At 44.8% G+C, this 23,090-nt stretch overlaps 1 protein-coding gene across 1 annotated transcript in view; it reads right to left on the minus strand.

Moving 5' to 3' along the window:
• The window catches only part of fmn2a (formin 2a), a 35,576-nt gene extending 13,044 nt beyond the window's left edge, over positions 1 to 22,532 (minus strand). The window contains exons 1-7 of the mRNA XM_053436690.1: positions 20,330 to 22,532; positions 17,785 to 17,945; positions 14,264 to 14,416; positions 12,390 to 13,186; positions 11,720 to 11,861; positions 7,145 to 7,232; positions 3,816 to 3,877 (exon numbers count right to left, since the gene is read on the minus strand). Of these exons, the coding sequence (XP_053292665.1) occupies positions 3,816 to 3,877; positions 7,145 to 7,232; positions 11,720 to 11,861; positions 12,390 to 13,186; positions 14,264 to 14,416; positions 17,785 to 17,945; positions 20,330 to 22,532 (3,606 nt within the window). The remainder of the gene's footprint in view (positions 1 to 3,815; positions 3,878 to 7,144; positions 7,233 to 11,719; positions 11,862 to 12,389; positions 13,187 to 14,263; positions 14,417 to 17,784; positions 17,946 to 20,329) is intronic.
• Positions 22,533 to 23,090: the final 558 nt, after the last annotated feature.

The following is a 23,090-nucleotide window of genomic DNA, read 5'->3' on the forward strand; positions in this document are numbered from 1 at the left end:
AATTGCACATGTACCATTCTCAATATTCACAAACCTCATTACACACTTTTACACGTTTGCAAATCTGAGTACACACACACACACACACTGAATACACATTAGCTAATCCCAGCACACATTAGTGGATTCTTGTACACATTAAGAAATCTGATGAAACACACACGGCTTGAGATACAGTTTCACAACTCTCCACACATGCCAACAAGTAATATTGCAACAATATTGGCCCATTACTTTTTTTCTGATGAGGATCGTAGGAGATGATTGACAGCACCACACCACTGACCAAATGGACCTTGACAAACTTGCGCTCAAGAGTAAAAGTATTCTCAAACTCGTACCGTGTGCCAGTCTATACAGTATAAATTTCATGACTGATGATGAGTTGCTTTCAGTCGGAGTACATTCCTGACCATTATGCTGCTGTCAGACTCTGGACCACAGTTCTATACAAGGTGGTTTAAAAAAAACTCGGGCCAGAAATGCCCCATCGTTTCACAAGAGGCAAAGACAATAGATGTTAATGTGTCTGACGCACGCGGGCAAAACAATGAAACCATCCCCAGGAGGAGAATGTAAACTGTGTCTCAGTCCCTCCAGACCCCGTCGACCCCCAGAGCCCGAGCAGTCTGCTCCTTCCTCCTCTTCCTCTCCATCGTTCTCTCTGGGGCTTCAGCATCGGCATGGATCCTTGGAAAACATCAAACGCGGGCATCAAACGCAACCGAGGGCCCGATTAGTATTCTACACACTGCCGCCTTCTGCCGAGGAAGGCAAGCTCCCCTTCGCCTCCTCTCGAGATGTTTTTCAAGTGTAAATATATTTAACACAAAGCAGATCCATTTCAAAGGGCAGCGGTGGAGCCCAGCAGTGTTTGGTGTAATTGGGGACAAGTAGGCATTAGCGTGTGATCTTTGAATTGCTAGGGCATGTTGCAGCGGCTGTTAGCATGAGAAATACAGGCCCATGTGGAATATCGAATGCAAAGGAAAGGAGGATGATATTCACGATGCCAGCACTCGAGCGGGAGCCAAGTGGTATTCATTAGCCACGTTTCGAGAGCAGGGCCCGACTGAGCCAGCCAGGGCTTGATCACGATTTATGTCACTCATTTTTCAAAGAAAGGCCATCCATGAGAAAAGGCCCATATGACTGTATCATGTAATATATATATTCAGACTTCACAAGGGCGTTAAAAAGCACGAGGACACGATTTGTAGTGTTAAAAGTCATCGGAGGGACTATAACTATACTTACCTCCATGACATTTAGCTACCGTCAGCTGAAAGGAGCCAAGTTCAGACAACCAGTCTGGGCCCAGATTACGGCTGGGGACATTGGAGGGGAGGGAGCGGCGTCCCACTATCACTGTGACCCCTTCAATGGCATTGGCTTATTGTTCAAAGAGGAGTGGCTGTAATCCACAGCTCTGAGGCCGAGCAACCCCGTCCCTGCTTCTGTGTGTTTGTCCTACAGTACAGTATGTGCACATTGGTGTGGGCCAACATGTTTGTTTGTGAGCACGTTGGTGTGTGTCTGTGTGTGTGTGTGTGTGTGTGTGTGTGTGTGTGTGTGAGGAGAAAAAGAGAGAGTGAGAGCAGTGTGTGATCGAGCTCCGAGCGCAGGGAGCGAGGGTGTAACCATTAGAAGCCCCTCGCATTCCTCAAAACAGGCTGACTGTGCTGCCAGCTGTGGTTTAGGGGGCTGGAGACCCACAGACAGGATGGAGTCTCGCAATACAAAAGAGAAACAATTTGGCTCCTCAACCCAATAACACAGCCCCGGGCCATAAGGGGGAGACGGAACCAGAGCGAGAGGGAGAGCGCTTGAAGTCTCGGGGTGAGCAGAGAGGTTAGAGGACTTTTGATCCTCAGTTATGACACATTGGTTCATAACTACAGCTCGTCTCAAGCCTCAGTCTCATTCCCATGATCAACATTATTAATATGCCTCTGGCAGCCAAAGGTCCAGGCCTCTCCTGTGTAGTTGTGCCAAAAAGCAATTCACAGGAATTTCACAGCATCTTAAAAACTGTATCGCTGTTGAAATGTGGAAAACATGCCCGTTTTCATGTTCCATTATTTACTGACCTGGGACCTGAACCGCTTCCACTGGGCGGGGCAGATTTTCTATCGGTGAAGGTTGATGAATACGTATTTACTATGAAGCCTTCGAAGCCAAAATGGAGACTTGTTGGAAAACAGATGACAGCCCCGTAATTCTATTTATGCTAATATCATCTGATACAATGTGGTCATTTCATTTGGCAGAGCTGAGTGAAGTCTTTTTCAAGAGAAGCCGTATGACACAAACACTGGTGGCTTTCCAACTACCGCTTCCTTTGTGCGGGGGCATTAGAAAAATGGAGTCAATCAGATCCAGTATAAAAAAAACGACCCTGGCACTCGGTGGAGCTCGTACCCCCAGCCAAGGCCCGACAGTCCTCTGGTGAAACCACATTTAAATTTGCTAAAGATGGATTTTGAGTCGGAATGAAGAGAACTATAGGATGAGGTGGGATTATTGGGTGGGTGTGTAAAAGGAAAAACTTTGGTGCCACAAACTTAATAAATCTTGCTCAGAACAAACAATAACCTGTGTCATAAGAGCAATTCAACATATATTCTAAAGGAGAATCAGTGGAGCATGCACAACATACATCTAGCCATCACTTCCCTTATAAAACATAATTGACATTCAACAGGTACAGATTTGTATTTGGATCTGCAATAAGATTCATTAATTATTCTCTGAGAATGGGGAAAAGAAAGGAAAAACACTTAATTTAGCATCTTAACGAAAGTGACCGAGTTCACTGGAAATCCATTCATTTCTCTTTGTGTTAACTTGTTCAATAACAAACCAACCAACAGACAAACGGACAGAAATGAAAACATAACCTCAAACATATTTACTATGACAAATATATTGCTCTCTTTCCCAGTCCGGCAGACAGACGTGTATAGGAGCGACTCTGCTGCCAAACAGCACACATACCAGTGCAGCTCGGGACTCGCCTGTTTGTTTTGGTATCTAATGCACACTTCCTTGACTTCACTCCTTCAAGTGCAGCGTGGAACAAGAGCTCCACATAGAGAAATATGTTCCCTGACAGTGAGCTGACATTACAGACCCTGGAACAGCATTTAAAAAGAGGATATTTTCCCACCTACACTGTACACAAACGTTCAGGCTGATCTCGAGTTCATCCTTTGATGGATGGCAGTTGATGTTCTGCGGTTTACCCTCAGTCAAGTGCCAAATAAAACAACACTAACAGCTGATGAGTGATTTGTCTTTTTTTTTTTGCCATTTTGTTGACATCACAGCTTGTTGAGACTTCTCAGGTTTCCTCCTGTAATAAAATGATCGTCCTCGTTGCCTTCGTCTATATGGCATGAAATGTGAACCAGTACATCAGGAGATTTCTCACCAGAAAAACTGCTCCAAAATAACACTTTCACTGCAAAACCACAGAGGGAACTGGGGAGAAAACAGTTTTTTCCCAGACTGGACGCTGCAGCCTGAACTGTCAGTGCTGTTACTTTGTATAATAATTGCACTGGGGCTTGTTGCTCAACACTTTGTATTCATATGATTCAGCATTGGCAGGAAAGTGCAGAAATGAATTTTCTTCTGGTTTTACTGAAACCACTGTCCACATGAGACTTCATCATCATCCCCCGCCCCCCCCCCCCCCCCTCCGCCTTCAAAGTCAAAGAATCTGCAAGATTTGAAAAATGTTTATTACTGTTGAAACCATAAAGACTAATGTCTAATTCCCAAGTCGCACCACAGCGTGTTGTTGTACTCACGTTTTCATACAGGGCTTGCAGTGTCTCCAGATCCACGACCGTGTTGTCCATATTTAGGACGGCTGCGGACGGAGAGGACGACATGGTTCATGTTAAACGTTAACACTCAAACATGTCATGACATTTCTCGGGCTTCCCTCGAGGAAACGCCGTTAACAAGTCAGAAATCAAACCAGAACAAACCGGGCCGTCGCTTCCAGAACCTCCAGATTGTTGCTTTTTCACCATAAACAGTCACGGAAACACATTTTCAAATCTGATTTTATTTTACTGGAGTTGAAAAGGAGGAAGGGGTGGGGGGGAGGCATGATACAAGGGCAAAACTCTCCCTGTAAGGCCAAAAGAAAGCGTCATGCCGGCGTATGCTGCGAGTTACATAGTTATCAGCCCCTCATCACGATAGCATGCAAGGGGCCACAAACTAAAACATAAATACGAAGGTCTTAGGAAATCTGTCAAAGGTACAAAGATCTGTGTTTGAACTCCAGTGTTTGAATTCCTGGTGTCGCCTTTTTGTCTCGGCGCGAGGACCTGGCGCCCGCGAGCATTAATCCTTTGAAAGTAAATGTTTAAAGACAAACAGAGCCCGGGGGTCTGCGGTGTTGAGGCTGAGGTGTTGCTCTCCGCACAGTCACCCGGCGAAGCACTCGACACCTATATATGTATTTCACCGCGTTGCTGTGGGTGTCCAAATTACTCACGTTGTTTTGATCTGCTGATTTGGTGCTGAGGTACAGGGGGAGAACGGGTGTCAGACGGGATAAAGGAGCCTGACTCCGTGCGTACTGTTCACTCTGCGTCACGTCTTGTGTCTGGACATTGAATATGACAGGGCTTCTTCTAAGCTTTCCACTAATGTGAACTTAAGAGAGAAAAATGAAAAAAGATCAAGAGAGAACGAGAGAGTACTGATCCTGTCAGTCCTGTGTCATGTTTTTAACTTTGATATTCTCTTCTCTCTCTTTATTTAATCCTAAAACCATTTTAATCTCATCACTTCTATGCCACAAGGGCAAATCCACTCCCTCTTCCCCTGGTTGTTTGCTGTCAGTCTTCTAAACTCTTCACACTCCTCCAAAGCCACCACAAAAATAACTTCCTTCTGCCCGACTCTCCCTTTTTTTCAGTTTCTCGCACTCGTAAGCATTTGCTTTTCATTACTATGTGAACCAGAGTCTGGGCTGGCTGGTTTGACTGGTGACGGGTTTTTAAAAGACACGGGTGAAAAGCCTTATCATGGCTCTGACACGGACCTCTTGTGACCAAAAAGGCATGACCCATCTGCCCGGGTCAACCTCGACTACCACAGTTAACCCCAGCGTGGAGCCAGCAACCTCCATCTGATACTGTGACCGGCGATCCAAAGCCTCGCAGGAAGCAGACACCACGCGGAAGTGACCTGTGAAACACGCAGTGTCGGGCCAAGTCTGAGAACAAACAACAACAGCTGTGAGGAAAAAAGACAAATGTGTTGACTTCTCACTGAGAAACTGGGCTGTCATAAAAAACACACAATCTAAATCCGATGATTCAGAAGTTGTTTTTCTCCTAGGAAGAGATATCCTGGGTGACGAGGGCTTCGCTCGTCATCATCACAGAATTAAGGAGAAACAAAACAATGATTCACTTCACATGAACGGACAATTAAAAGGTTTTAAACGGAATGAATCACTCGTCTTTGAACCTTCTTTAATCATCTTAAACCTCCGAGGACACGAGGGAACATGAGATCATTTCAGATATGGGAAAACAAAACGTATTTGCAAATATGAAGTTTCTTAGGATTTGTTTTTGCTGATGTGAAACAAAGCATATTTTAAGGCTATAATTGTTCATGCCTAATAATCATACAATTGAAAAGCATGACTATGTTAAATAAACACTTTCTAGGGTTACTTTGTGCTAAGCAGTTCAAATCCCACCGTTCTGAGGAGACACCAGCACATGATACTGAGCGAACTGTGATATCTTCACTCTGATCTTACTCTCCATGATATACTGAGGTTTCCAATCAGGGCTCATTAAGCACTATGGCAAAAGCTGTCCTAACATAGGAGACGAATGAAAGTGCTGATGAGAGTGGCCCTCGCTTGCCCTCCCACTCTGACCTGAGATGGATGCGGCACAGACTGAAACCTCAAATTCAGTCAGCGAGATGCTCTAGAGATCCTGCAGAGGAACCAGCCCTCCACAGTAATGCTTTACAACAAGTATACAATCTGTACATCTGCAGTTTCGGTGGTACGCATTCGATTCGGTGCAGCTGCCATATGCACGGAGACGAAAGATTTGAAGCCGTAATGAAGGCTGCGGCTGCGGAAGTGTTGAATACGATGGAGGAGAAAAGGGGAAGAGTGTTTAGACACATGGATGAGCGAAGACTGGCGAGCAATCAGAGAGAAACTAAAACAGGAAGACAGTCTGTTCCCATCAACATCTCCCGAATGACATCAACGTTTACTAAGACGTTTAGACAAGATGGTGACAAGTCATCAGAGGAAGACGGAGGAGCGCGGTGGGGATGTTCGATGGGGAGAGATTATGCTCAATGAGACCCGATGAACAAAGGAAAAACATTTCAGACGATGTGCCATGTGATAAGTTACTAGATGAAGGTTGGAGATTTGGCAATGACCTCAGCCAGGAGTCAATCTTCTCCCCTCAGCAGACTGGAACAAGATGAACGTTACCGACCCAGCAGCAGAGCAGCACTCGAAGAACAAACAGAACTTCTCACCACTAAGGTCCAAGTTTTCTCTGGAAGTTTTTAGAACATCTTTGTAGTCATAAAAAGATAATTACACCAGCATGCATACATAAAAAATTCTGACATGCTGGTATTTAGCTTTAATGTTCACCAAGTCACTGTCTTAGTTATGCTATGTAAGCATGCTAATATTAGCTAGCTATGGCTCAACAGAGCTGAGGCTGATGGGGATTTGCCTGATGGTGGTTGTAGTTCGTGGACAGATAAAGTTGTTATGATTCATCCTGACTGGAACATAACGGTCTGCACAACATTTCCTGTGAATCCATCCAATAGCAGTTAGGACATTTCACTCAAAACCACAACTGTCAACATCATTACGATGCAAGAGTCTGAATTCATCCTCTGGGAACCATGAATATCTGTACAACATGTCCTTCCAGTTTATTCACGTTTAGGAACTGGGATATTACAGCTTGGATTAAAGAGGTGGAACATCCTACTGACAGACAGGCATTGTAACATCTAGGATATGAAATTAAAGGTATATGGAATGTCAGAACACTATTGCTCAACAACTACACAAAGTACCATTTTGCATACAGGACCACGTGACACTTACCAGTGTGGATGTCCTTCATATCCAGATGAATGCTGGACATCAGAATTCCCACAGCCTGGGAACGCTTGTTGCTCAGAAGCTTCACCACCTACAAGACGATGAGAGAACAGGGATATTACTACTACACATACCGATACATACACACGCACACACTACAAACGCACATTATTTTCTGGAGGTTAACCCTAACCACTACTCGACAAACACTAACTTTAACCGCTGACTCACAAATCATCTTTTTGACCTTCTTTGGAGACAAACTGACACACACACACACACACACACACACACACACACACACACACACACACACACACACACACACACACACACACACACACACACACACACACACACACACACACACACACACACACACACACACACACACACACACACACACTAACTGGACCGGAAACAAGAGACATCATCATCACTCCCCTCTGTCTGCTTCTTTCTGTGGGAGGAAAACTTAAGTCTATACACACTAACATTTGGAAAATGATGATTCTCCACTCGAATAATTACAGTGATTAATATTTTTGTTCCATTTTCTCTGAATTCTCCACATCCATCATCTTGCAGTCTGGAGATTAAAAACTTCCAGATCATTCACACAACGGGAGGCTTATTGGCTAAGTAGAGCGCGATGACATGGATCGACTGTTTAAACACACAGAGAATCTGCAGGCTTTGGTTTACATTATATCAAATAATAATAGTTTGTAATCAAAACTTCTATTTTCCAAAAATCTAAACAGCTCCGAAAGCGTCGATGTACATATTCGACTTGGCTGAATAATAACAGCTTCCACTTGTCACAGAGCCAGGAGTTGAATATCAAGCCAGTTGTTACGATGCATGAGAAGCTGGATCCAAGGGGGGGGGGTGGTTAAGTAAGCACTGGGTGAAGCCGAGTGGTGGAGGGACCGGCCCTGAAACCCAGAGCCTACTGCGATCCAGACAGAACGCTTCCATCTAAACCAGATCACACAGACCACAGACTTCTCAAAACACACAGGAAGTTATATCACCAGGCCCCGACTGTCTTTGTTTTCCTGGCTCAACCACAGCTTCAGGGGACAGGCCGTCTGAGACACGAGGCCGAGCGGCTTCCACAGCCAGTCCGTGATAGCGAGTGAACATCGGCCTCGTGACGGGCGTTCAAAAGAATAAGACATTAGTCCTGTTTTATCTGACCTGAGACTGAAATGTACAAACAGGTTTAAATTGCATTAAAGAGTTCAGTAGTTTAGTCCCTTGCGGAGCTCCCTGATATTACAGGGGATCACTTTCCTATTTTATTATTTTATAATGAAACACAGCTGGATGAGCCGCCACAGTCACTGAAATTATTTTTTCTTGACGAACATCTTCAACATTATCCTAAACAGCCTGAAATTTTTAATCTGATACAGCAGGTTTTTTTGGTCTCATGAGAGCCATGTGTCGGGAACGTTTGGTTTAAAGAAATTCTTTTAAATATACCCTATCTTCATCTTTTGATCCATTTATCATTTCAGGGTTGGGCCAATAGAGACTTTCATTAAATCCATTCAGCACCGAGTCAAAAACAAAATCCCTGAAGTATAATGTTTTCTATCAAAAGTTCCGAAAAGAGATTTGAAATGTACGTCGAACAAAGACTAATAATTACCTCCAATCTATCTGTCTCGGTTTATTTAGTTAAATTTTGGATTAAGCTTAAACTAATAATCAGAATCACCTAAATGTGTTTGAGATTATTACCTCCATTCAAGTTCACTACTGAAAATGCATTCATACGATAAGCAGCCACAATTTTGCATTTTATGAACATTTCTTGACACCACGGGACAGAATTTTTTTGTAGTTGAATGAACTGTAAACACCTTTTATCTGTCTGAACTCATTTGCTCTACATTCACATGTTTGCTTCTGAACAGTCTTGATTTGTTTTCGGTGTTTTTTCTAGTGGAAGGCTTGGTGTCTGATTTGCGTTAAAAAGTACACCTCCCTTCCTGAGTCCTATCTCTGGCAAATCTAAAGCCACAGACTTGTTACACATACTTTTAAATATGGTGCGACTTATACCTTCCCTCAGATGACATGATCTTTGAGGTCCATCACGAATAAACGGCCATATCCTTTTAAAAAAGACGCTCCTTTAAACCTTCAGATCCTGCCCGAGAATCATCACGTTTCTAAATTGTTTTCAGCATAAAAGTAACAAAGTAAAACTCGTCTCTATATCCTCATTTAACCTTCTTATAAAACTGGGGAGACCTAAACTGTGCTTCAACATTAATTTGGACAAAATATAATTAAACAAAAGTCCCAAATCTTCCATTTCAAATTCACTTCACACAAACGAACCAAACAAACATTCACTGAGCCGCTTTGCCTGTATCTGTAAAACAGCTTCTCCTTCTCTCTGCGATGGTCAACACAACCACCCCCGACACATGGTAGCATTTCATCACATCTGATAGTGATGTCAGCGGAGGCCTTTAAACTGGCCTCTGCCAGTTGACGTCAAAGCTGCTCTCTAGTGGTCGCTCTGCAGAGGAGGCTTGTCCCCTCCAATCAGGGAAACAGTTAAACTCACAACCCACTGGGTGCTGGGAGGAGCGGGATGTAGCAGGAGAGTGATCAATTGTCTTGGGGCCTGGGGCGGATTCACACGAGCTGGAGATGTCAAAGGTTGGCTCCAAATTGGGGTCACTCGCAGTTCTGCTTATGTTTTGTATTTTTGCCGTTATTGATCGTAATATCCACAGCGCCATTGTTGTGCTGGAGAGAGCATCGGCAACAGCGCCGACCAGGGGAATTAAACCCACACCCAACTCAATTTGTCTCCCGTCTCGCGCAATTTAGCAACACGACCACAACACGAGCCGCCTCATGATGTGGAGGCTTACTTATTTAGAGCTCTATCAATCAGAACATCACAGTACATGGAGAGCTGGTTTTATTAGAGAAGAGGATACTCATTGTGGTTGTTTCCCACCTCCCTGCCCTTTGTCCTTGCATAGATCCCATTAGTGATTGTGCAGCAGTGAATTCCCTGGGTTGTGTCTCTCAGGTGTTGAAGTAATCACCCGACAGCTCCCGCTAGTGTCAACACCCTTGATGGCGGCTATTTCTGAAGTGGGTCTGAAAAGGAATTCCAGTATGAAAGTGTGATTTTTTTCTTGTGAAGGACAAACTCACTTAGCTTATCTACTGTTTCCCGTCGCTGTTGACTTTAGAGCTCTGTTGGATCAAAGCTGCAAGGTGAGTTTTCCACCCGTTTCATACATGTACTCAACTTCAGTTTGTCAGAGCTACACTAACAACCGTATCTGCTTGGATATCTGCTATAGACAGAATATTATATGCAGTTAACAGAAGTATACAATGAGGTTGGGATAACAGAGGATTTGTGAAAGTAAATACTACTTTAAAACCCAAGGTATCACAAAATTAACAAAATCCATTAACACCACATTATATTCACTATGTGTAGGTCTGAAAACACAAAAACACAAGCCAATATTCCTCTGTCCCATATCCCATAGCAACACAAATTTGTTTGTACTAGCTCTTACTGGAATTGGCCGCTCAACCATTACTTATAATGTCTGGCAGAATTTAAATCCCACTCAGCCTGGTGTGTGACAGTTCATGAGGCCCATTCATCCCCGTTAGTGAGATCTTTTCAGATTCAGTCTCAAGTATCAAAGCTGGAGGGAAAGTAAATTCAAAATGGTCCCAGAGGACATCAGATACATTTCTCACCTTTCAGACCACGAAGCAAAGACAATGGGAACGGGAGAATCACTGGGAATAAAAAATGTATCTTCGGAAACTGATACATTTCATGCAAGTCAATCTTTGAGTTAACATGTCGTCACCTCAGAGCAACATTGCAACAAGTGATTTAGACTGTGACTTTACTAGATACATATGAAGTAGATCAGCTTGAAGGTTGTAGATAATGTCTTACTTGCAGATAGATGGAGTGACATACAGGGCAGTGGGGGGGGGGGGGGGGGGAAACAGCCGGACTCTTAAACCAAGTCATACAGAAAGCACAACGGGAGGAACCACATCACGAAATACGGCTCCCAGGCTTCTCCTTCCCTCCCCTTTTTCCTTCTCCCCCCCCCCCCTCTCTCTCCCTCTGAGCAGTCATCACCGTCGTGAGGTTTCCTCGCCGCACGCGAGACATTGGCTCGGTGCCACTGGATGGTCATGGGGGAGTCGGGTGGGAGCCAGAGCTCACACCACATAATAACTGTCTGGCTGTAGCAGTTCCTCCTGTCACTCAGAGCAACCCGGAGGCCGAGGGCGAGGAGGAGAAATGAGCAAAGGAACGGGCATCGGAGGAGTGAGGGTGAAGAGGGGGAGAGTCCAGAGGAGGGTGTCAGATTGGGTGACCCAGGATGTACACACACACACACACTTCTATACTTTGGATAGTCATCCCAAGCCCCTTACCCTAACCTTAACCCTTAAAACTAAATGCCTCACACAGGTATAAGTACAAGTACACACACACCTCCATGATATCAGGAACAATAGTCAAATACACAGCCATAAAGTACACTGTACCTGTTTGGCCTTGGACTTGCTGATCGTATCAGAAATTGGCTTTTTCTTCTCCTTAACAGCACTTTTTGAAAACAGTTCCACAAATTCTTCAAAGTCCACAGTCGGTTCCTCGATTTTCTCCCACACCAGCGAGCTCGCCTGTCTGGAGAGAGGAGGAACCAGGGAGTTATTTACAGTGCACGCAGGCGATCTTCAATCTGCAGTGGATTGTTTGAAAAAGTCCACTCGTGACGTAAATCATGTTCTTTCACCACAACAGACATCTTTGACATTTCTAGATTATCTTCCTGGGTTTTACGGCTTCTCATTTGTCGAGTAAATCTCTATAAATGATACACTTGTCCGATCTGTCAGGCAGAGAATTAGAATTCGGTATCAAGTTCTTCAGTGGCGAGTAAATCAAGCGCTCTATTTCTAGATGTTTACTCAACTACAACTTTCCAAGCCTTATTAAGGAAAGAAAACCTGGTTCACGTCTGTTCGCTGCTGACCACAATGCCTGGACTGCATCACTTTCGTTTTCCACGAGGTTAGCATCTCTATTGCCGTCACAGCATGCGGCTGATCTTTATCTTAAGTGGACAAGCTTCCTCTCAACTCTCTACTGTTCAGAGTGTACCTCAGCGCAAGTGACCCGTGTCTATCTTCTCTTTATGCAGCATATTCTTACTTTTTAGCTTCCAGCTGTATGCGTGTCCAGTAAAGTGGCTTCATTGGCTTTGGGGGCTCGATCAGAGCCTTGGCAGGGGCGACTTCCTGCACCATCATGGAGGGCATGTGGCCTGGTGGAGGTGGAGGCCCGAAGCCTGGGGGTGGCGGTGGAGGCGGGGGGCCCATTCCGGGCGGAGGGGGTGGCGGAGGAGGGCCCATACCAGGCAGGGGAGGGGGCGGGGGAGGACCTCCGAAGCAAGGTGGTGGGGGAGGGGGTGGAGGTCCAAACCCTGGCGGTGGTGGAGGAGGAGGCGGCGGCGGCGGCGGCGGACACGGTCCAGAGCCAGGTAAGGGAGGTGGAGGTGGGGGTGGAGGAGGAGGAGGAGGAGCGACACCCCCTGGTAAAGGTGGAGGAGGAGGGGGGGGTGGAGGCGCTGGTTGGGTGCTGCTCTGTTGCCTCCGCTGACACGTGCAAACAAAGCTCTCCGAGGATTTGGGGATGGAGGAGGAGGCGGAGGACGAGGTGCCGCCTGATCCTCGGCCGAAAGGCACAAAGTTAAATCCCTCCTCCAGCGGCGAGGTCTGGACCGACACCTCCTGGCCCATCGTTCCCAGTCGACCTTCCCTAGGCTGTGCGGCCTTGTGGTGGGCAGCGCTCAGAGCTCCCATGTTCTCCCCACTGCCCGAGGAGACCTGCTGGCCCTGCAGCACAGCAATCTTCACCCGCAGGTCTTCGATGGTCTTCTCCAGCTGAGGGATGACACAGCTCTCATCCTCCGAGGACGACTGACCTGACCTCAACCTGCTGGGTTCTGTCTGTCAGCGGGCGAGAGAAATCAGTTTCACTTAACACGAAGCCACATTGGTTTTTTTTCCAGCATGAAACATTCTTTAAAACCTGCTAATCAAGCCCCAACTTGTTCTTTAAATGTCAAAGTCAGATGGAAAATGAGCTGCCGTTAAATCTTGGACACACAATCATTCAATAAATTACGCTCTGTACACAATAGAAAAACCCCCACAACTGAAGGGAGCTTAGTGACAGAGCTATGAGCGAAAGAGGAGTCAGGAAAGTCCTGGATGTCTAGACTCCATCAGACCCCTGGCTCCAGACTGGTTAGAGCCGGGACGAGGGGCTACTGAGAGATTTGACCCCAGAGACAGAGAGTCTCATTGGGCCTCACATGGGGAGAGACTGTGTCTGCTGGTGCACATTCCCCACTTGTGGTCACATCATTGAGTCTTAAGGAGAATGTTCGGTCAGTTTGGTCTTTCCTCATTTATTAACTACTCGAGGAAAGAGGGAGGGTCGCTGCAACGATCCCACAGTTCTGTCGAGACGAGCCTGACCTCTGGTGGACAAACAGGGAATGGAATTGAGAAATTGAGCTGATGGAAGTTTATCCAGTGCAACTAAATAGTGACATTGTTTCAGATGACAAATAAGATCAAAATCAAAATCACAATGATATCCGTCAATGTCTTATAATATTGGATCTTGTAAATAATCCAATCAGCAATTTTGATTTACATCTCTTACATTTATCAAGCGACAATCTAAGTATTTGTGAGTCATTCCAGTCTTATGATGCAAACAATGTAAATCCACAGTTTTGGATTAAGACATCAGAAAGACGGTTTGGTCAGAAAGGTGCATTTATCTGCTTGGGGCTCAGTGTAGAACGTGATTTAGTTTTTCAAAGTAGTAAAATCTACTTTGCAAGAAACCTGTGAAGTTTTAAAGTTTTAATTCAATGTGGGTAGAGTTCAAATTGAACAGACAAATGCTGACAAAAGAAGACATTGCTTTCTGATGTTATTCATCTCTGAATCAAACCAGGCATTAGACACAGACAGAGTGTAGACAGGTCAACCACACTATTGAATATTAACCTGAGAGAGTGGAGCTCCTGGCGTCTTGGCGGACGACTGATTCAAAGGGGATCTCATGGTCGGCACTCGGCCTGTGCTCCGGCCGCCGTACAGTTCCCACAGGTTTGGAGCCACCGGCAGGCCGACAGAGGCCCAGGTGTACAGCTGCTCCTCCTGCATGCACACAGTTCAAAACACAACCATGTTCTTATAGTGGAAGTGGAGCCAAGATCAGATGTTTGTGCTTCAAACTACCTGCACCCTTCTGAAGACTTGTACTTGCACTGTACTGAGGGAACATTTAGTGCAATGCATCCTGATTAGAAGATAAATCATAGAAGTAATAGCTCTTTATGTATAAGCTTCACATATGGAAACAATTGAGGATAATAAGCAGCATTAAAAAAAAAAATTCCCTTCTCCCTTCCTCTTTTGCAAACAGCCAATGTAGAAAAACTAAAATCTTACACTGTGAAAGCCAATTAGCAGCTAATTCAATGTCTGAGGTCATCATGTTCTTTCAATGTCTATTGTGCACTCACACTGTTTACATTATGTGCAGTTTGCATTCTATTTGTATGTAATTTCTATTTTATTTAATACTTTTTACTAGTCTTTAATCAATTTCTTTTACCGATGTTTCTATTTTGACTGTCCTGTGTGCTGTGGAACTAACACAAGATTATAAAAGGTAATATCTAACCTTTATAATCCTTAATATACAATATCTAACCTTCTGTAACAGGAACAATATTCAATGACGTTCCCTTTCTTTTTTCTGTAAACTTTCCTCTTCTGGACTTCTCTATACAATACTACCTACTTGCTTTGATACAGAACCTCTTTAGCAGCAGGTCTCTTAATGTTGCTATTAAGAAAAAGATTCCATTCACAATCACAGCTGCGTATAGTCTGTGTGCAATGTGTGTGTGTGTGTGTGCAATGTGTGTGTGTGTGTGTGTGTGCTTTTCCATAGCAAATACAAATGCCCAGCTAAAACTGTTTGTCAGACCTTGTTGTTACATAATCGTCCTTGGTCAGGGTGACAACTGCTTAATCTCTTGGCCGTGCAGTGAAGCATGTTTCTCAAATAGTCCACCTCAAAACAAGCAACTACATTAATGTGAGGGTCAGTGTGTTTGTGTGTCCGTCCATGCTGCAGTACTTTTCATTTTAATGACTCTAAAGACCAGACCAGACTTTGAGGATCAGTGTGAAGATCACTCAGACAACCTCGTCATGTGGGTTCTCTGCTCCACGGCTGGAAGGTCACAATACGTTCTGTCCTTTCATTAGAGGTAATCACATTATTCCAGAGACTGTGGATGATTTGTATTTTCCTACAGCAAGTCACTTTTAATGGAAAGCGACATGTAGCTCATCGGACAGTCAGAGCATATATATCTACTTAATGTGTGCATGCATCATGTGTCAGGCTGTTTTCTGACTGTTTTATGTATGTCATCTTTTCCAGAGACTTGTGGCCTTCATCTTTTAATGTATATAGAGATTTTCTTTGGGTCTCTTAGGTGAAAATCGATTTGCTTATATTTGGCAACCTGACCTGCAGCCAGCAACATGCAGACAGGTACAAATAACCATCCTAGGCTGATGTAAGCCGATGCCACTCATTAGTATTTGTCCACTCAGCATGTGTCCTCCACTGTAGAAATGGATGACACCAGATTTATATAGCTTCCTTAGATACTCATCTTCCCCTGATTGAAGCTGATAGAGTATTCCATTCTACGCAGTATGCAGAGCAAAAAAACAAACCATTATCTGTTCAAGAGAATGAAACTGATACAAAAGCCATATACAGGACAAACAGGGGATGAGAGATGCAGCAGGAAATTAAAAACAGAAAGATTGAAAAAGAGAAAAGGGGATTCGTTCATATTTTCTGAAGGATTTAATTGAAATGAGTTTGAAGAGCTGAGATATTAAAAAGGTATCAAATGGGAAAACGTGATGTAGAAACAAACTGGAGATGTATTAAAGGGAGATTAGCAGCGCGACAGAGAGCAACAACAATGAGGTGTGGACCCTCAGTGGCAACAAGCAGAGGTTGTTCCTGGTCAAGCTGAATAATGCAGGACTCCAGGCCAAGCAGAGAGGGAGGAGGGGCTTTCATTTTTTTGCTGGGGAAGAGCAGCATGTGGAGCTGTTGCATAACATGGTCAGCAGATGGTCTACGCAAGCACAGACGTGTGTCTGTGTGCTTTGTGTGTGTGTGTGTGTGTGTGTGTGTGTGTGTGTGTGTGTGTGGGACTGAGTGTCCGAGGTACTATTAATCCAGCCATGCGAGGGAATGTCTGTACATGTATGGTTGTCTCTTGCCCTATTGTGTGTATGAGTGCACATGTGTTTTCAGCACACTCATGCTGCCGTGGGCAGTTGGCAGAGTCGCACATAAAAAGAGAAGCGTTCTGCATTTGTGGCTTAATGTGAGCGCACGCTACACAAGCAGAATGAGATGTGACTGATTTGAGAGGCTTGTGAAGAAAGCAGCTTCAGGGCATGACTGCAATCTTTGTTGTGTCTGTCTGTGTGTGTGTGTGTGTGTGTGTGTGTGTGTGTGTGTGTGTGTGTGTGTGTGTTTAGCGGTTTGTGTTTATGGATGCATAGAAGCATGTACAGTTTACATCCATGCATGTAAATCTGTGGGGGAGGTGCATTGTACAGCTTCAGACCAATACTAATCTGTTGACATTCTTTGCTTTTCAAGAGACAAACATAACAAGACCTGCGGCAGCTCCAGAGTTTATGCAAAAAAGCATTAAAGTTATATGCACATGTATGTTCTATGTAACTGAAACCTGCAGTATACTGACATGACACCCAGGGACCCAGATAGAGGGGGGCTGTCCAAGGTGTCTGAGCAAAGCGGAAGAATTAAAGACTCATGAAATCAACTTCCACATGACGACATGCTCTGTTGCTCTTCAGATAATGAAATGATTCTGGGATGAATCACAGTAACACGGAGATGTATCAGGGAACACTTACTAAATTAGTTTTACTGGACTCTGTATGAAGCAAATAAGAAAACAACTAAGGCCTTAAAGAAGTTGTTCATCTGATAAGCACATGGTCTCTTTGATGAATGTTTATTTGTGGGATAAACTTTTTAATAGGATCTTACACAAGTTTAACTTTATCTACTTTATTCAGTCTAGGGTTATTTGATTCATATTCTAAAACACTTCATCCAATTTGACCTTTTTACATTGAACTTAAATACATATTGAAATATGAAAATTTAATATAAAAAGTCAACATTAAGGCAAAATTACACATCACAGGAATACACACACCCAGTCACACCCACTAGTTCCCCGAGGATGACACGTTATAAGTCTTTAGGTTATGATTTGCTCTGAGCAGGGAGAAATGCAATTCACTTTGTTCTCAAGCTTTGTGGACAAATCAATAACACAACTTTAATTCAAGGTAAAAATCGATGCTGTCTGAGAGCGAAACCAAAGTTCGGGGCAGAGCTGAATTTAAAATGCTTGTGTCAGTGAAGAGAATGGTCTTACGTTAAATCCTGCAGAGGACGAGCCGTCACCAAGTTGGTCTGAGGAGCCGCTGAAGGGCTGCAGCAGACCCTGGACCAGCATCCGGCCACACAACTCCTTTCCCTCCTCTTCCCTGGACCCATCTTCATGATGCATACACAGCCGGTCCAACAAAACACGACCTGGGAACATAAAGAGAGATGAAAGTCTAATGAATATTTGTTATACTTATTTTAAGATAAGTATAACAGAGGTGAGGACAGAAGTCTCAAGTTTCAAATGTGCTAATGAAACACCTACATTTGCAGACGCTTCTTCGCAACATTAACTCATGGGTGCCGAATAAGAAGGTGTTAATTGTGAAACACAGAAAAATGTACAAATGTTTAATGATATTCAAGACAAGTTACCACACAGCTTCTCACATTATCGCTCTCAGCTTTGAATCTGCTATTTGGATTTTAAAACTGACTCGATACATACATGGTTCAACTGTGTAATGTGGTCGCAGAGTTTGTTAAGTCTTCATTTGAATATAATAAAAGACTGTTGTGGTGAGCGTGCAGGCAGAGAATGAAGACTTTTATTGTGATGCACCAGAGTGAAAAAAGAGACGTTGTTTAGAGCTGTGATGATAGAAATTTGTAATTATCTAAAAGTACCACATATAGATACATGTACGTGAAGCCAATAAAGAAACAGCGCTCTCTCACTTGAGAGGGGCCGACCCTGCAGACACACTGTTAATGTTGTCAGACTGGTTAAATATTTTTGAAACCATGTGACTCAAGGGACAACACCAGTGACACCAACTGACTTCATCTCATGACTCATGGTCGTGTGGACAATTATTTGAAGACTTTGTAGTTTCATTGACAAACACTAATGAAAGGACAAAACTGATAATGTGTCATGGATTTGTGTGATTTATTAATAATTCAAATGATTAGATCCAGATTTTCTGTTTTGTAATCTTGTTTTGTTCCTGTTTTGAGCAGGAATGTGCTTTTTTTTTTATATTTCCCCCCTTTCTGTTCTATTAGGCCTGTTTGTGACATTGTGACAGATTGTTTTTCTCAGTCAGGGCTGAACTTGTGAGTGATGGAACAAAATGTTTCCAGATAAACAAAGTCTACGTCCCACAGTTTTGTCAGTGAGACCAAATGTTAACAGGAATTTGAGATAAAATCCACCTCCAGTGTTTAGCCACAGTAAATTCACCTGATCTGACATCATGACTCATTTTTGTCATGCACATAAGCTGTCACTTTGTCTTAGGGTCCAACAGTGTTCAGTGTGTGCGCCTGTGTGCTCCTGGTGCCTGCGCTCATGCATGCGTGTGTTTTGTCTCGGCCGGTGGAATACGATGATGGCGTCTCCGTCCACTGCTTGACGAGCACGGGCGCAGACAGAGCGGAGCAGCCGAGCTCTTGAAGGCACCACAACAGAGAGAGGGAGCACAAAGCGACACTGTTTTATTAGAGGGACTCATTTGTTCTGAAAACACTTTGTCAATAAAGAGCCACCAGTGATTCATCGTGGTTTTCATGAGCCATTGTACTTTTAAACTACGACTCTACGCAGACGGTGATGATTTGTGTAATGTGATTATTTGTCCGTCAACAGGATTTAAAATCGTAAAAAAGGAATTTTCCATAATCATTATTTCAAAGTCAACTTTGGCCCAGTGGGGAGATTCTCACACCGTCTGATGGCAGCAAGTCTCAAAAGTACGATCATAGACTTAGCTCTGAATAAATCCCATGAAAAGACCATAACCCAAAAAGTAATTGTTCTACAAATCCTGTTATGAATGATCTAAGTCTGTGCCGTAAACATCTACTGTTTTCAAAAACACATTAAATCAAAGTGTTGCTCTGGGTAACACAATCCTTCATTACTATGAACATGGAAACTGATGTTCATCTTTATTTCCCCACATCTGGAGCTGAAAATTGTTCCCAATAAAAAACGACACATCAAGGGAGTGATGTTGCTGTTTTGAAAGGATTTTATGGGATATGTTGACAACGAGAAAATTATATTATATCACTCTCTAAAGTCAAAAGTGTAAAACGTTGGCTTGAGCTCACAGGATATAAATGGAGGATTTGTTCCATATGTCGGGGCGGTGACGTAAACCTGCCAGAGGTCATGAGTCTGGAAGACTGATTCTTACTTAATCCTTTTCTTCTCTGTCTCCTCATTCATGACTTCATGAGACCGCGTGGTTTCTGTCCATTCATATTTTCACACATTCCTGTATGATCCGGCTGGTGAGACTGGTTCCCATCATCCAGCCGAGTTACCTGAACCTACAACTCACCTCCACTCTCATACCCACATTGAGAGCTCTCACTTATAACTGGGATGTATAGAGATATCAACAGTCTGGCAATAACATTCATTTTCTTATAATAGAATATTTTAACCATTCAATGTAAACTCACCGTTCCTCGATCCTAGATCAAAAGTCCAATCTATTATTTATCAAAATGTCTTCATACCTGTTCTGAGAGATGTTTGTGTGGCAACAGATTAGTGACGTGGTTCACGTGTGACTCACCTGAGAAGACATCCAGATAAGGTCCTGTCGTCGTGGAGTGATGTCGTCCATAATGTGCTCTCCTGGACCCCAGTGTCCAGTAGGTCCCTCCCACTTGACTCCTCTCTGGTGCCTCCTGCTCGGGGAATCGAACACCCTGCCTTCCCCTGTGCTCGTCCACCTCCGTGCACCAGTCTGCGGACCCAGTGAGGGGCCCCCCGATGGAGCAGGACCTCTGCTTGCGCCTCCTTAATCCCGGGGCCTCGTACGATTCCACCGATTCATCGGTTCCGTCTGTTCTCCTGGGCACATGGGGGCTGGTGATGGGGGATCCAATGGGAGAGGTGAGCTGCCTAGTGGTGGTCTTAACATATGAGGGGTGGACTGGAGGGTAGAGCTTGACAGTGGAGGTGGAACTGGAGGACGTCCGTCTGGATTGAGAGCCGTCTGTCGTCAGTTGGTTATTAGACATACTACTCTTCCTCCTTTTGAGGGACAGGAAGTCCCATCTCCCAGTTTCCTCTCGCTCCTCCCTCTCCATCGACAGCTCCATGCTGCTCACACTTTTGTGAGGCCCGGCCACCACAGGGTCCAAGCGAACACTTGGCACGCACACGCTTTTGCCCTGGGCAGCCCGATGACCTTGACCCTGATCTGGGTGAAAAACCGGGCTCTCCAGGTCGTCCTGGGTCTCCTCGGCACTCTCGTACGAAGTGGTGGTGGCTGTCGTGTCGGGGAAGCTGTACGTGCTGTTGGTCTTTGGGAAAACGCTGCCACTGCTTCTCTCTGTATCGGCGGCGGAAGACGATTGGCCGCTCTCACTCGGAGAACCAGGACCAGAGGAATTATTGGAAATGGGTAAATCACTGCTTTTGTCATCTACTTTTTTATTCTCTTTACTTTCTTGAGCTTTACTTCCACTTCCAAACTCCTTATCCATATCCAACTGCTTATCATGGGCTTTGGTTGCCTCAGAGGTCATGCCCTCAGATGATTGGCCGTTTACCCTTTTGAGTTTCCCATCACTGGCTGCACATTGTTCCCTCATGGCCTGCTGGATGTCAGAGAGCAGGTCTTCATTCTCAGCAGAGTGAAAACTGTAGACGTCAGCATCCGACCCCGAGCTCCCCTTCCGGCCAAGCTGATCCACCACAGATTGGCGACTCTCTGTGTTCAGACCCAAGTCTCCCTCGACATCTGATGGCATCCCCATCTCGTCGGCTGACAGGTTCCCCTCTGCACCGGGTTTGAGCCCCGCTTTGCCAACGCGTGCAGAGCTTCCATCTTCCAACATGTCCTCCTTGGACAACCCTTTGGCCTTCGACAAACTCTTCCTGATGCCAGAAAACACAGAACCTTTTGACTCCGACTTGGATTTCTTCTTACCGCTGGGTTCCCCTTTACTCGTCTTGCTGTGGGACTTCTTGGATTTTTTATCCACTTCCACCTCATCAGCGTCCCCTTCACAGGACACGTCCCCTGCTGCTCCACCACTTCCTCCCCCTTTCCTCAGCTTTGTCTCCTGGTTCCCCATGTTTCTGAGCAGGCGGACTCCCTTGGCTAACAGGCCATACTGCTGGGGCCGAGGCTGGGGTCGAGGCTGGGTCCACTGGGCGCTCTGGGCACGCTTGGCACGCTGGGCTTCCTCCTTGGCTGCAGTCGATGCAGATCTTCTGCTGGTCAGAGCACTCTCAGAGCTGCCTAATCTCCGCTGTCTGCCCACCACAGGCAGCTGCGAGGATGATGCTGCCTCCCTCGGCAACACTGATGCGGATGATGCTGATGATGAGAGGAGGAGGGGACTGGCACTGACAGCCGCGGGCTTCCTACCACTCACTGACTGCCTTTTCCCCCCCCTCCCCTGCACAGCCTCTTTCACTCTCTGATCCTTCCTCTCTTTTTGCCCCTCCTTTCTATCCCCATCTGCTCCTGCGCGCTCGGCTGTCTTGCATAACGGGCTGCTGGTCGAGCGAGCCAGCCGCCGATGCTCTGGAGTGCTCTGCCCTCTTTGCCCATTTTCGGCTGAAAGGGAAAGAAATGGCCCTCGTGGCTGCTGGTGATCCTCTATGATGCTCTGCTGTAGGTGGTGTTGATTAAGGAGCGAGTGCTGTTGATTACGGAGGATGTTGGTAACGCTGCTCTTCCTCCTCCCTTTGAAAGTGGAGGTGAAGAAACTCTCTTTCAGAACGGGCACCTGGGTCTCTACTGTCTTGATACTTTGCATCCTGACCACTGGGGCTTCATCCAGAAGGGAGATGGTCTACAGAGGCTGCAGTGAAGAGAAAACAACTTATTACGTTTAAAAGGATTCAGATTTCATATGAATTTTACTCTTATGTCACATGGGTAGTGATCACAGACTGATCTTGTATTGATTTACTTTTCACACTTTGTTTGAACTTATGGCTGTTATTTATATAAACATTTAAATTCACAGACACTGATGTGTGGAGCGATTCAGGAAAAGGTCCAGTGAGACTCATGTGACTCTCCTAATGACAACAACACAGTGAAATTACTGTGGTAACATACAGAACAATGTAGAGCTATTTGGTTGATTAAATAAATGACAACCCAAGTTCTATGACTATTTATCATAAACGGCTGCAGTTTTCAAACCAAAATACCATGAAATTTGTATTTTTAAGCTTCTCAAATGTAAAAATTAGCTTCCGTATGACTTGTATATATTTGGATTCTGTCCAGCTGATGGATTTGGGGAAATTATTCTCTTTGTGATCTACAGTAAAGAACCAACCTAAAGTTTATTAATTAAGAAAAT

The sequence above is a fragment of the Pleuronectes platessa genome, chromosome 12 (assembly GCF_947347685.1).
Source record: "Pleuronectes platessa chromosome 12, fPlePla1.1, whole genome shotgun sequence".
Taxonomy (NCBI): Eukaryota; Metazoa; Chordata; class Actinopteri; order Pleuronectiformes; family Pleuronectidae; genus Pleuronectes; species Pleuronectes platessa.